Raw genomic sequence first — 15513 nt, 5'->3', positions numbered from 1 at the left:
TATTGATGTTTTATTTCCATAGTAAAAATTGTAAATAACTTTTCTTCCGAATCACTCAAATAAGTTGAACGTTAACCTCATCGTTTCATATTTTCAAAATAGGGAAGTCACTATTCACTATTAATTTAATATTCCTATTAGTTCCCAGTGAATGAATTAGATTAAAAAGTGCCACCCACTGGGGTCAACGTCAACTGAATCAGAAACAAATCCAGAAAATTAAAAGAAAGACCAAGACTACGCCGTTTACACGGACTCTCAGTCTGTACCCGTCTCTCTCGTCGAAATCGAGAGCACAGGGTACAGTGAGTCTTAGAGAGCAGCTAGGAGCTTTCAGTGCCGGGCGCCACGTTTCCAGTTCAAATGAACACACATACGTGTTCATGCCAGTGAATGTGTTCCGCTAGCCCCAATTTTTAACCTTTCATGTGTGTGTTGGCATAGAGAAACAAGTAAGCATATAGTTCTCATCCCATACATCAGTTTTATTACCAAAACGCTTATTATTTTCGTAGTCAACATCTAGCTTCAAGGCGGATTTATCAGCATTGCTATTTGACAATAGATGTCGCGACGTACGAAAAGTCTAATGCTCAACAATTTTCAGGTAATATTATAACCGAATTAACCGGAACTCTATTTTCAACCCCTTCCGCTTGTAATATTAGTTGTAAATTGTTGAGCAATGGAGTGAGCAATATATGTTTACTTATTTCTGTATGCCACCAGACACATGAAAGGTTAAAAATGGTGGCTAGCGGAATACCTCAACACATTCACTGCTAAGAACACGTACCCGGGCACGCGCCCAGCACTGTAAGTGTTAATAACATTTTCTGTAGCTCTTAGCTGCTCTCTAGTGGTATATATTCTACAAACAATAAGGTAGATTATCATTAGTACCTCCGTGTTACATCTGCGAAATGTAATCTATGCGCCAAATAAGATAGCGAACCACCGCGAGTATTTAAAGTGACGTTTCAAAATAATCTAAATAAGCTTAAAACCAAACATTTTTCGCAATGGATTGTTATTATATTGCTTTTATTATGTTTCTAGATATTATATATATTTATTTATAGATATTATATATATTTATTTATAGATATTATATATATTTATTCATAAGACTAACATAGCTTTTTAAGAAGCTACTAACCAATTTCTATGGATTATGGTCCGAAATAAACATAACGAATTTTCATAACGCATAAAGGCATTTTCAATTTTTATTATTTTTTAAAATTTTCTTTACGTGTTTGGCATCTAGCTAGTATTCGGAGACGTACTAATACCATTTAAATTTAAAATAAAAGCCATTTCCATCAGTAGAAATAAGCGACAAATTTAAAAAAATATAGGCGCGAAGGGTTATCATTCCATATAGATAAAAATAAAGATATTTTATTTTATTATTCAAGTAGGCATATTACAATGCGCTTATGAACGTCAAATAAAGCTATACCGGCTCTAACCCTACACCTCTGACCCGAGAAGATTTAAATCCTCCCTCAATTGGAGGATGGTGTCCCAATACCTTTCGACGCATAGTACCAAATTCGCAATGTGCCATTTGGCGTTTCGCGGAATGTTATTTTTAAACACGCAAAGCACCAAATTCTCACAATACCAAATACGCTTAGTGCGAATACGCGTAGTGCCAAATTCGCAATGTGCCATTTGGCGTTTCGCGGAGTATTATTTTTATACACGCAAAGCACCAAGTTCTCACAATACCAAATACGCTTAGTGCCAATACGCATAGTGCCACATATGTTGCGGTAGAGGTAGAGGATAGTTTGAAAGAATATGTATAGATCTGATATATGAGTAGGTATATTATTCATCCTACTCTGGGGTGGGGTAATTACAATCCAACGTCGACAGGAAAAAAATACGCTTAAAAATAATACTCAATATTTTATTTACTTCCTTATTTTTTTTTACCTTCAACAAAAATAGAACTTAAAAGTTATCTTTTAATACATAATGTAATATAAGGCATAAGTGAAAGCCTGCCATTGATTTAAACCATGGTTTTAGATCATAGTCTTGAATATTTTTTGTAAGGCTGTCACTTATACCTTACTTCTTAGAAACCATGTCATCGATTTTAATAACAAAGAAAACTGCATTTATACATTAAAAAAAAACTTATACTTAGCTCAGAAATCGAACCCGTTCGACTTTTTTTGTTAATTATGAATGCAGTTTTCTTTGTTGCTAAAATCGACGTCATGGTTCCTAAGAACAGATCTTGCTATGTCTCATAGTTTCCGACTTCACCATACTGACCCATTTGGATTGTACACTACCGGGAGTAACGATATTTTTGACGATCACAAAGTGTCACTAGCGAAGTTTCTACTCCGCGTGTTACAGCTTTGGTAACTAGCAAAGTTGGTACTATGCGAATTACAGATTTGGTAACTAACGTAGTTGGTGTTTTGCGAGTTGATCACTTTACAAACTTGGTACTTTACGAAATTGGGGTTTTGCGGAATTGGACATATGAGTATGTTGGCACATTGCGAATTTGGTACTATGCGTCGAAAGGTCCCAATATGGACCAGCAAGAAACTCGGCGGGACACATCTTTTCAAATATAAATAAATATAAATTTTGAATTTCGCACCTGCTACTGACAAAATTCTTTGACAGGTTATAAAATATACTAGGAATAAATGAGAAAGGCAGGCTATGAGTGCTATGACGCTCACTCCGCAAGCTTTTATTTTAGGGTTTTTCGAAAACGGCTGCTTTCCATTTCGGATTGTTTCAGAACGAAACATTGAGTTACTTTCGCGAAAATAAATAAATACAACTTGCCTTGCTTATAGCTTTTTTCAGGACCACTGAAAGAGTAAAGTAAGTATATTAGGGAGCACTCCATTTCCATGTAGAATGATTTAACATGAACGCTGCCATACTAGACGTTTGTTTGACATCTAATAACTTTCCTGGCAACACAATAAATCAGCACAGAGAAGATAGATTGTAATTTGTGATTCTGACATTTCTGACTAATTAACAATAGGAAAAATAATGAACAATGCGATTCCCAAAGTAATTCTTACCCAGATTTCGTTTTATAAATAACAATGGGTGACGATAAGAAGAAAGTGAAAATCTGCCGTGTGTGTTTGGGTACAAACGTGAAAAAGTGTATGTCTCTGTTCGAAATATACAAAGATTGTCTAATTTACGACTACGTCAATACTATAGCTAACGTTAAAATACAGAAAGACGATGGTTTCCCTGACAAAATATGCTTGGACTGCCTTTTGGAGCTGGAAACGGCGATACATTTCAAGCAGAAATGCGAGAGTTCCAATGTCATTTTGCAGTCAGCTCAGTTGGAGAAGCTTCCCGTTGTTTCTATAAACAACGCGATAGCTGAGGTCGTTGTTAAGAAAGAAGAACCTTTAGAAGATACTTACGAGTATTTAGAAGAGGATGTGCATTTTTTTGACTCTGCTGATCTGCTCTCGGACGCCAACGACACCAAGCTAGAGTATGATGAGGAAAAAGACGTCAAAAAAAGTCGAGCGATAGATTTGAAATTGGAATGTCATGACTGCGGAAACTTTTTTAAAAGCAAATGTAAATTACGTGTGCATTGGAAAAAGGTTCATCTGCCGGAAGCTTTAATATGCTCCATTTGTAAAAGAATGTTCAAATCATTCAAAGCATTCAACAGGCATCTCAAGTCAAACAAACAGAGTTGTAAAACTGCCGCTAACGTTAGGATAGAAGGTATAGGAAGGAACAGGATATTCCATTGTAAGGAATGTAATTATAAGTCTAAAAGAATTAAAGATATGCAGTCACATCTGGTTATACACACTGGTGACCGTCCATATCATTGTGACAAATGCCCTGCTAAGTTTACTCAGCAGAGCTCCCTACAGTGCCATCAGGAGGGCTCGCACAAGCTCTACAAAGTCGAAATAACGTGCCAGTACTGTGGAAAGTTTGTCCGAGGCCGCTCAAATGTTTACCGTCATTTAAAGACACATACGGACAACCAGCATCAATGTCAAGTTTGCAGCAAGATATTACAGTCCAAGAAAAGCCTGGCAACGCACATGCAGAGGCACAGCGGAGTCAAACAATACACATGTGAAGTTTGTGCCAAGTCATTCTACACATGTGCCGAACTCTGTAATCATAAAAGAATGATTCACATGAAGGGCAAGTATTGGTACTTCTGTGATGTCTGCGAATACAAATCTATAAGGTCTGAAAAAGTGAAGAAGCACAAAGCGAAACATACAGCAACCAATATCCCTTGTGTTGTATGTGGCATGTTCTTTGAAATGCCTGATAAACTTATCCAACATCAACGTAAGCACTTCGGAGAGAAGAAGTTCCCATGTCCATTGTGTGACAAACGGTTCTTCAGGAAAGACACGGTCGGCAAGCACATACGATCAAAACACAAATGTCAGATGCCTACACTTGTGGTGGAGAAGCGAGTTGTGGTCAAAAAGGAGGCGCCTATAGCCCCTGCAGATGACTTAATAGAGATTGAACTATCACCTGTCATAGAAATTAAATAATATAAGTAATTTATTAAATTGAATTGATTCCTAATATACAGTGCCGGATTAAGAAATTTTGATGCCCTAAGCATTTCTAGATCTTGGTGCCCCCTCTCCCTAGGCTCATCCAGATTACATTGACAACATTGATTTTTTTTGGTAAACTAAGTGACGTTCATGGTCGCATTGCTGCTGCAATTTGTATTTTCAATCCATTACTTATTTTATCAAGGAAGTTGACAGTGCTGCAGCAGTAACGTTGCAACAGTAATGCTGGTGCAGTCACCATCCTAATGTCACCTTTATCAAAGCATGCGTGAACTAAATTACTGAAATTATATATCTATGATTGTGTACTTGCCTTTCCGGCTAACTATGTGATTAAAACCTGCTTTGGTTCACTTCACAAATAAACCCTAGAAGTAACATGACCAAAAGTAACCCGAAAGTTACATAAGGACTGAGGCCCAGAGGCAATTGTAAATTCGTATGTGCGACAGGGAGACAACACGTCGAACGTGGTTCACGGTTGACACTCAGTTGTTTCTACCGTGGCGGGCAATCGTCCGAGGCCGAAGGCCGAACTGCAGGATAGCAGTGCTTGGAATTGAACCAATGGTGGAAATAGTCAAAAAACGAATCCAACGGCCATACTCATAAGGTTGAAGATCCGGAGTGGCCACTTGGCGCTTCCGAGCAAGACCTAAAGGCGAAGTTGCAAGAGAGCTGGGTTTTGTGACTGAATACCCAGTGTAAGCGAGGACTAAGGTCGAGCTCCACACAGGGTTGAAAAGAGAGCTTTTCTGAGAAACGCATTCATGTGAGGCCTGCTGCTCGGCATTTGGCCTCGCTCAAAAGGGCACTTGATTAGAGTTAGTTTCAGCCGATGAAATAGGCGTTTCGAACCGAAGATTTCCTTTGGCAGGATTGGCCCCTAGGAGTTAGGACCCAAGGGTTGATTTAGTTAAAAAGTGGAGCCATTAAGTTTTGTAGTGTAATGCCGAACTCATTTACGAGTATGGTATCACATTGACACCATTCCGAAGTGGAAACAGGTAAAATTTTCATTTTTTTTAATATTCCTCTTCACGTCTCAACCGCTGAACCAATTTAGTTGAAATTTGGTATAGAGATAATTAGTTTAGACCCAAAAATATAATCAAGAGTTTACAGTTTAGTCCCAAGAAAGGACAGGATAGTTTTAATCTAAAAAAATCATCGATAAGGATGTGTAAAGAAGGGTGGTAGTTTATGTGGGGAATCAATAACCGCTGCATCTATTTGTATGAAATGTGGTATGATCGACATTTTAGATTTTGTCGAAAATGAGAACAAACGTAACTTAGAACCTAAACTTAAACAGTTATTGACCTCCGATTGACCGACTTCGCTGAAGCTAAAATAAACCTGAATCAAAAATCTGGGTGGCATCATTTTTTAATTACATCTTAGGAAACCAAAGATTAATTCTGCTAAAGGAAACCTTTGGGTTAAATAAAACCGTATGCTTTTGGTTTACGACCTTCGTGGGGAACGAAGCCCCGAACCTGCACTTTAGCCTTTGATTCCGTCATCAGTTTTTTTATAATAAAACTTTGACAATTAGTTCGCACGAGCTTGGCCGTGTGCAATACGTCGCAAACCAATCTGGTGTGCAAGAGCTCGGGCAGCATGAGTGACAAATTCCGATCCTTGAAAATCTGTTAAGACTTCGGTGCTGCGAAGCCGAAGGCCGAGTTACAAGAGAGCGAAATTCGGACACGACATAATTATAAATTAAGACAAAAGTGTAGATCTACTATTAAATTCGACACTCCGAGAAGGCTGAAGAAAAAGCTCCTCGTAGGGTTGAAGACAAGTAGATTTCTAAAACTGAGCTCTACGTTGGGTATAAGGCCCTTTGGCCCAAAGGCTGACAGATTTGCAGAATGCTGGAAATCAAAAATCAACCACGAACCAATAGGTAAAGTATGATGAAAAAATCAGCATATTGCAAGCCTGATGGAATGGGCCCTCGGAGGGGCAAAGGCCTGCGTTGGAGACGCACTTACGTGCCCTATACATGACGCACAAAGTTTCATGTACAAACTACCCGTTATTTTCCCACGATTTTGGTGCCCCCCTAGACGTGGTGCCCTAAGCAAGTGCTTATTTTGCTTAATGGTTAATCCGGCACTGCTAATATATCATAAAACTAGCATATTGTTGATGTTTATAGAAAGTGCTGTTAGAAAAAATGGTGGTAATGTGGTTGTAACATTTATAGCATTTTAAAGTAGAACCACATGGTCAAACCAGCAGCGATTTTGTGCATGGGTTATGTTAAACTTCTGTGAAATTGTGACGTTTCATGTCTGATGGCTATCAAAATCACTGCCAACTTATTTTGGTCTGACTCTAAGTTATTTAGCTATGCAATAAGAACTCCAAATATCCCGATAGTCCTACTGCTGACATGAATTACCTAATTTTTTAAATAACAACAACAGTACAGTCACCATCTGATATATCAAGGCGACCTATGTGCTCACAAATATCTGAACACGCCTCTATTGTCAAGGCACGAGTGCGTGTTCAGATATTTTTGAGCACCTCGGCCGCTCCGATATATCTGATAGCGACTGTACATGCTTATCAAATGCAGTACCAGTATCTAACTCAGATCAAGGGAAATATTTTCTCTTTTTTTTACAATGCTGGATAAATATGGTTTTTTGTGGATTCTCTAATGGAAAGTCACAAATTTTAAATAAATTATTAATAGTACATTACGATACAAGTGCGAAAAATAGGAAATTCGAAATGAGTGGCGATAAATTAAAACACGACCGAAGGGAGTGTTTTAAATCGACACGAGTTGCGAATTACCTATTCGCACATGTATCGTACTACGTTTTACAGTACATATGGCCCTTTGAATGTTCGACACAGTAATGTAATATGCTAATTTTCGCACTAGTGCGGTAAAGTAGCACCATATGTACTGTAAATAAAATTATACTTCAGTTGTCATTACAGTGAAATTTTACTGTCAGAAATGCTGTGTTGTCTTTTGGGCCATATTGGCTTTTCTGACAAAAATGTTGGGGTATTAATTCCTTTTGTTCTTGTGAGATTTTTTTGTACTTATTGGTAGATCATGTGCAATGCGAGTTTTGAATATGTATTTATGGCTTAAAATAGAATATCAGTCAGTGCAATAGAGTTCTTCAATTTTAACCCGTGTGACAGTATTTTATTTAGTTGTTGCCATGCGAAAATCATTTATGCTATATTCAAGTGTGTGATTTTTATTTTTATTAGAATTTAATTATAAATTATTTTACATATAGCATTTATCTTTATCAAAGAATGTTTGAAATAGAGGTGGATTGTCCAAGAAAGTAAATTTACAATATTTCGACACATGATAACGCCATTTGATTTTGATCTTTTCACTGATATGTGTTTAATTTGTTAAATGTCAAAAAGTGGCGCTATCTAATAAAGGCCAAAGGTTTTTTTTTCAAGTGTGGCAATTCGAAAATTGTTTTTTGTTATTCCACCTCCACGAGATTTTTTTGATCTTAGCGTCCATACTTTAATAAGTCAAAAACCACGTACCTACATTGACCTGTCTGTTGCTCTCTCTATTGCACGCGCATAATTATACAGCTGTCCCGCTCGCACAGTAACATTGACCGCCGAGATCATGGGCGGGACAGCTATATAATTATTAATTACACGCCACGCGTGAGATAAGGTAGACATAGCGAATTGCGGGTCAATGTGCGAAATTCTTCGTTCTTAGCGTCCTTACTTAAGAAAATATTTTGACTCCACAAGGCAGTTTTATTTGTAAGATGTCACAAGTTGAATTATGTAGATTATCAATTATTATTCTGTGTAAATACTACCTATAGATATTATATATGTATCTGTGTTTGAAGAATATTGTAATTTGTAAGTAAGAAAACTTCGGTGTATAACTTTAAAGAGTTCTGTTTTTATGCGATTAGAGTATATGTTGTTTTTTGATAAAAGTAGTTTTATTTAGCAATTCGTATCTTCTCTACAAAATAACTGATGTGCCCATGGAAAGGCAGTAAAAGTGCGAAATACCAAGCATCGGAATATTTATAAAACTTGTTACATTTTTTAATTTTATTATTCTAAAATCTTTAAATACTCTTGCTAATTTACCTAGATAATTTCCGTCTTTTTGGAAACTTATTGCTACTTACACATCTTTAGGCGCATGGCACACTGCATCCAATATTACCGCAATGTTCTGCAGCACGCGACCTGATCGAAAAACTGTTACAATGTCATTGAAGCCAGTAGACCCGCGCAACTTAAATATTAACGTTGTGCATTTTTAAGTTAAATAATTGTAATAGTTCTAAAGTGTTAGATTTTTAATGTAATATAAATTGTCACTGTTTGTGTACGATAGCGCAATAAATGAATATTGTATTTTACCACATAAATGATTGTACTTTTATACTGATAATTAAAGCAATTCGTGCAAAATTATTCCCTAACCATTCCAAAATATCAAAAATGCACAACGTTAATATTCAAATTTTCACTTCTGCCGGCACTCCCGGAGTACCCGTTGTTTTTTTATTTTACAACGCTCAAATCTTCCTCGCATTGTCCCGGCATTTGGCCACGGCTCATGGGAGCCTGGGGCCCGCTTGACAACTAATCTCAAGATTTGGCGTAGGCACTAGTTTTTACGAAAGTGACTGCCATGTGATCTTTCAACCCAGGGGGTAAACTAGGCCTTGGTGGGATTAGTCCGGTTTCCTTACGATGTTTTCCGTCACCGAAAAGCGACTGGTAAATATTAAATGATATTTCGTACATAAGTTCCGAAAAACTCATTGGTACGAGCCAGGGTTTGAACCCGCGACCTCCGGATTGCAAGTCGCACGCTCTTACCGCTAGGCCACCAGCGCTTTTTAGAGTTCCGTAGCCAAATGGCAAAAACGTCATAAAATTTCAACAAATTTTGTTTTCATCAAACCCATACGTGTGTGTGGGGGGGTGGGGGGGGAGGTATCTATGGATAGGTCTTCAAAAATAATATTGAAGATTCAAATATTTTTTTCTAAACTGAATAGTTTGCCCGAGAGACACTTCCGAAGTGGTAAAATGTGTGTCTCCCCCCTGTAACTTCTAAAATAAGAGAATGATAAAACTAAAAAAAATATATGATGTACATTACCATGCAAACTTCCAACGCACATTGGTTTGAATGAGATCTAGTAAGTAGTTTTTTTTAATACGTCATAAATGGTAGGGAACCCTTCATGGACGAGTCCAACTCGCACTTGGCCGCTTTTTTTTTTCAAATATCACCACATATCGTTTTACAGCGCTCAAATGTCACCATAAAACTAAAATTGGAGTACGACGCCAATTTATTTTCTGATCGATTTGATCATCCCGTCTGGGTGCTTCCATTATATGGGTGTTTACTATAAAAACCGGTTAAAGTGCCAATTACATCCAAACTTTATCAGGACCCGATCTCGGGCCCGAAAAAGAATATTTTTCCGTTTCACTAAATATCAGCACATCGTTTACAATATTTGAAATGTAAAAAGATGGTTCATATGCAAAAATATCAAACATTGAACATTTTTGGCAATTAGAGACAAATTATTTTTAACATTTCAAATATTGTTAACGATGTGCTGATATTCCGTGAAACGAAAACGATTATCATGCCCGAAATCGGGACTGATTTCGGACCCGAAATCGGGAAGTGGGAATGTAATTGGCGCTTAAGTGGGCAGCCTGGTGACAGACAGATAGATAGACGGACAGTGGAGTATTAGTAATAGTTTTTACGTTTACGGTACGTTTTTACCCTTTGGGTACGGAATCCTAAAAATGTGACTTAAGCAGCAAAAATGTGACTTTTAGGGTAAACGAAACGTAACTTATGACTCCAGAGCCCTGGCACCACCTTCCGTAACTAGGAAATTGGTGGATGATGGTATCCTAGTTGTGTCTTACCGATACTCCGTCCGCAGTATTTTTAGTCCAAGGTCAGAATGTGTACGTCCTTGTTGCGAAGTAGGTAAACATTTTGCTCCAGTGTTATCATATCATTCCGTTAACCGGCGGCCATCCGTTTTTGAAATAAAAGGACTTACGACACACAGTTGATATGAACTATATAAATAATCAGGGCCCGTACGGCGTTACGGAAAGGGGAGATAAGGAACGAAATCTCCATGTACCAAAAAGTGTCATCAAAAAACTTTAAATAGGTGGCGCTACAATACCTAGAGTACTTGAACAAAAAAATCAAATCATAGACAGCGCAATTCACTCCGTCAATAACGCCTAGGTTGTTAGCTACTCTAGTGCTACTCTGGAGAGATTTGGAACTATTATTTATAGCTGATAGCTGGACACTTTTGCAACAGTTCTACCATAAGAGATTTAACTCCTTTTAATTCCACACTCTATAATCGGAACGATAAACATGTATACCATTAGAACAGCGAACGAAAAAACATAGAAGACTAACGTAAAACAAAATATCAGCGTAAAAGTGGCCCCACTATTAAAACACGCAATACTAATAACGGACCAATTGCAACTCGTCAAAGTTCAGGGCGGCTACCGGGAAAATCAAAATTAGTCAATTGCGGGCATTTTTCTCTGTCACTCTACGTCTTACTGAGAGGAAAAGAGAAAGATCCCCGCAATTTTCTCTGTCACTCTAATTACGTCTTAGTGAGAGTAAAAGAAAAACATCCCCGCAATTCACGAAATTCGGTTTTCGCGGTAGGCCCCCTGGTCTTGTTTTCTTCGACGAAACTTCACTTGATCATGATTAGCCAATTTAAATCACCCGAACTACGATTGGTCTATTATAAAATGAGGCGCTGTGATTGGCTGTAGCGTTGTCACTTGAAAATAAATGTAAATGGGAACGGTAATTTGTTGTAGATTGTGATGCACATGATATGATATATTGTAAATGCATGACATTTGATATTTATATCCAAAATCTACAAATTCATTTATAATTATTTTATGGACTATTTGAAAAAGATTAAATAAAAAACTTTCTATTTGCAGTAATTTTTAGTATCCGTTGGACCCTAACCCTACAACAGTGTTAATCATTAAATCATTCACATTTGCAAAATTAATGTTGTCTATTATCATAATGCATACGTTTGTTTCTACGAAGAAGATAATAAATATCTTCTTTGTAGAAACAAACGCACATTTTTATACAGTTTGTTTAAGACTTCACTTCAGACGATATTATTTAAATAAATCTCCCTGAATGTATGCGTACTGGCGTATGGCAATACTTTTTTGCCTGACATTCAAATCACTGCAGATAGCAAAATACCAACAAAATGCGTTATTTATTTGAATAGAAACGACGTTCACGTTCACCGTTCACTGCAGAGTTGTTAAAAAATCGTATGAAATAATAATTTATCTAAAATTATAACAATCAACTACGGTTACTGTATGTTCATATAGTGTAAACTGATGAAATTTCGCGTGACAAAAGGACATCTTGAAAGCTTCTCAGTGTGCTTGCATTGTTACTAAGATGGAGAACAAGAAACCCGCAAGTGATAATTTCAAAGTGCCAACGTTGCCCGTAGGCCGCCGCCTGCAGTCGAGCTCCAAAGCGAACATCGCAAACACGAAAGAAACCACTCCTGCGAGCAAGGAGAAAATTCCCTTGTTATTGAGAGACTTCGAAGTCGGGCGGACGCTGGGAAGTGGTAAATTTGGAGATGTGTATCTGGCGCGCGAGAAGAAGTCCCAATGCTTGGTAGCGCTAAAGGTGCTGGTCAAGAACGAGATCATGAACGCGGACATCGAGCACCAGGTGCAGCGTGAGGTGGTGATTCAGTCCCGGCTGCGGCACCCCAACATCCTGCAAATGTTCGACCACTTCCAAGACAAGAATTTTATCTGCCTCGTCCTGGAGTACGCCATGCACGGCACGCTCTTCGGGCTGCTCAAGCAGCGCGGCAGCTTTGATGAGAAAACTGCCGCCTTCTACATCCGCGACCTCACCAAGGCCCTCATCTACTGCCACGCCAAGAGTGTCATACACCGTGACATCAAATCTGAGAATATACTTATAGGATGCAATGGGGTGCTTAAAATAGCTGACTTTGGCTGCTCTGTGCAGTCCCCATCTAAAAGAATGTCGTTATGTGGAACTATGGGATACTTATCACCAGAAGTGTTAGAAGCAAAAGGCCACAGCTACGAAGTTGACAATTGGGGTCTCGGTGTGTTATGCTATGAGTTACTTGTAGGATATCCTCCGTTTCATGGTGAGGACACAAGGCAGACTTTTGAAAATAATAGAAATGTACGAATTAAGTATCCAGAGTATGTGTTTGAGAAGGCAAAGGATCTCATGGGCAAGCTGGTGTTGGCGAACCCAGACAACCGGCTGCCCCTCACCAGTGTTCTGCAGCATCCCTGGATTGTAGAGAACGCCCCGCCGGGGGCGCTGCCTCCTGCCCTGACCCCCAATGAAGAGAATATACAATAATTATGTTGCAGGCTAATGTTAATTATTAATGCTGAGGCTTTTTTTACTGTAAAAATTAAATTTATCTGTATATCTGCTAGGTATTCTAATTGTACTCATTCTTAGGACAAGACCAAATACAAGATGTGAGACATTCTCCTGGTTGAAAGGTAGCAAATATTTGCATTCTGATTATTCTATTGTGTATTTATTTCTCAATAACCAGATCCACACAGAGCAATGCTCAGAGTATGCTCGCTCTGTGTGGACCTGGCTATTAACTTCTAGCTGCAGTCTTAATAAGAATGCACCTTTAGGATATTTTTCATTAAAATATAGGGCTATCTGTAAATTAATGATGCATGCCATTTTAATAGGAATATTGTTAATTTGTTAGTAGCATAATTTATATTTTAATTTTATGAAATGTAATTAGATAGTGATTTATATGTATATTTTGTAAGGAGGAAATAATTGTAGTCAATGTTGTAATTCCTGCATTTATTATGACTAGTTAGTTTGAGTCAAGTTTATTTGGTATGTTTAACACTAATTATGACTGAACTAGATTTAAAGAAATGTTAACTTAAATCATGATATTATTATATAGTTTAAATACATAATTATAAAACCAAGGTATTTTTTTTTTTCATATAGTAGGGGTCCATAGCATGCTTATCAAAATTAGGGTCTTTTTTAACAACACAATCCCAATATATGAGTTCCCCAAACAGACATATAAAGCTCAAAAAGTATCTTATTAGCACAATTGGATTAGGACCAACCTCGAAATCCCTGGAACAGTCATGAAATTTGGTATGTATATAAATAAAAGGCCCCTTTTTCATGCCCACACCATTTAACATTTGGGGACCTCAAGGAATCACAGCCATCGTGTGTGTGTGTGTGTGTGTAGGGGCCGTTAGCCCTTACACTTGCTTGATGCGACTGGTAGCGCTGGTAGCGGAGGTAGAATAATACACTGAAGGTTGGATGGTTACTGAACGATTTATTGAGGAAAACCAGGGTTTATATAGTGGCTGTCTACGTGCATGGCATTTAGGTGACATTTAACAATATTAAATATAATTATAATTTCTTAGATGATTCATACCCTTGACATTTCTATTGTGCGTTAATTAATCTATTTTCTATTTTCTTAATGTCACATGACGTATGCATCACGTAGGGCTTACGCTATAGTTTATCGCAACGTAAGCATGTACAGTAATGAGACTGTACATACTGGCAACCCCAAAAGGAAGTTAAGGATACCCGAGATAGGATCTAAGTTACAATGGCTTAACCAATTAAAGGCTACATGGATAATATTACATTAAACAATCTGGATAGTGCTACATTAACCTAACCTAAAGGTCACATAGCTAAAGTTACAATAGTATTTATAATCTTAGATTTCCTACTTATAATTACAAAGTGTTTTGTTAATATGTAATGTGCATTCGAGTTTTAATCTTATATTCTACAGGTAGGTGTGAGATTTGACAATGTTTCTCTTAGATAATAATGCTTGTCAGCTATTATATCACTATCACTTAGTAAGGATGATGGAGATCCCCCTTTTTTGGGATTCTGTTAGTTTGGTAGGTTATTGTTATTGGTTTCATATTGCATTCTGGGTGGTCTTTATATTTTCATTATTATTTTAATGGCAGATTAACCACAGTACGGTTTTTGGCATCATGGAGTCCGTAGCAACCCTTGTGCATGTTCGCTCGCGCAGTGTCGCGTTTGCCGAGCGCCACGGGTTGCAGTTCCTTTACTCGCGGGTGCGCTATGACCATCCTCGTTATGGGATGGTATATCAATCTTGTATGATAACTCCCGAGGGCCATCCCTTTATCACTCTCCAAACTCCTGCATTGGAGCTTGGGGAGAGATTTTTTGGAGAACTGTCCTTCACGGCCCCGGATGGTGTACTTTACGGTGCGGAGTTTGAATTGTCGCCCAGCCAGTTGTTCTGGTTCGTCATTTGGGCCCCGCTTGACTTTGACTGGTTGTGGGGCTTTTTGGACGTGCGTGAACTTGGGGGCGATTAATTCAAATTCTTGCCAATTCTAGTGTGTGTGTGTGTGTGTGTGTGTGTGCGTGCGCTACTGCTACGTTCTTTGGATAGGTAAGTTGTAATATTTAATAGTGTTGACCATTAAATCTAAATTAATCGAGGTTGAATCCCACATTGCCGCTGGTGGGGAGGTGTTCGCTGGGGCTGCTTGTCGATTCTGCTCTGACTTGTGGTTGGCGCCTCTCCCTTGGTGTCGGCCGAAGCTCGATATCCTCGTAGTGCGGTTCCACTGCTTGCCTTGAGCATTGCTTGCGCTTCCTTAGTGCGCACAAGTTGGGATAGCACCTTCCCACCCTCCAAAAAATGGCAGCGGAGACAGCTGCGGCCAGCAAAAGGTAGCATATGGTATATTGATGAAT

The 15513-nt window shown here is 38.2% G+C and overlaps 2 protein-coding genes across 2 annotated transcripts; both read left to right on the top strand.

Moving 5' to 3' along the window:
* The first annotated feature begins 2712 nt into the window (after positions 1-2712).
* Positions 2713-5072, top strand: LOC133524831 (zinc finger protein 226-like). Its single transcript, XM_061860986.1, has one exon. It carries the CDS (start codon positions 3102-3104, stop codon positions 4560-4562), a length of 1461 nt encoding a protein of 486 aa, XP_061716970.1. The 5' UTR covers positions 2713-3101; the 3' UTR covers positions 4563-5072.
* Positions 5073-11896: 6824 nt separating this feature from the next.
* Positions 11897-13703, top strand: LOC133524749 (uncharacterized). Its single transcript, XM_061860903.1, has one exon. The coding sequence runs from the start codon at positions 12124-12126 to the stop codon at positions 13087-13089; it is 966 nt and encodes a 321-aa protein (XP_061716887.1). The 5' UTR covers positions 11897-12123; the 3' UTR covers positions 13090-13703.
* The last annotated feature ends 1810 nt before the right edge of the window (positions 13704-15513 follow it).

This window comes from Cydia pomonella, chromosome 1 (assembly GCF_033807575.1).
Source record: "Cydia pomonella isolate Wapato2018A chromosome 1, ilCydPomo1, whole genome shotgun sequence".
Lineage (NCBI taxonomy): Eukaryota > Metazoa > Arthropoda > Insecta > Lepidoptera > Tortricidae > Cydia > Cydia pomonella.
The sequence above is the reverse complement of the archived record's forward strand: the minus strand, read 5'-3'. Positions and strand labels throughout refer to the sequence as shown.

Bases quoted from the DNA above. Each gene is read 5' to 3' on its own strand.
- LOC133524749 (XM_061860903.1), top strand. From the start codon at position 12,124: ATGGAGAACAAGAAACCCGCAAGTGATAATTTCAAAGTGCCAACGTTG.
- LOC133524831 (XM_061860986.1), top strand. From the start codon at position 3,102: ATGGGTGACGATAAGAAGAAAGTGAAAATCTGCCGTGTGTGTTTGGGT.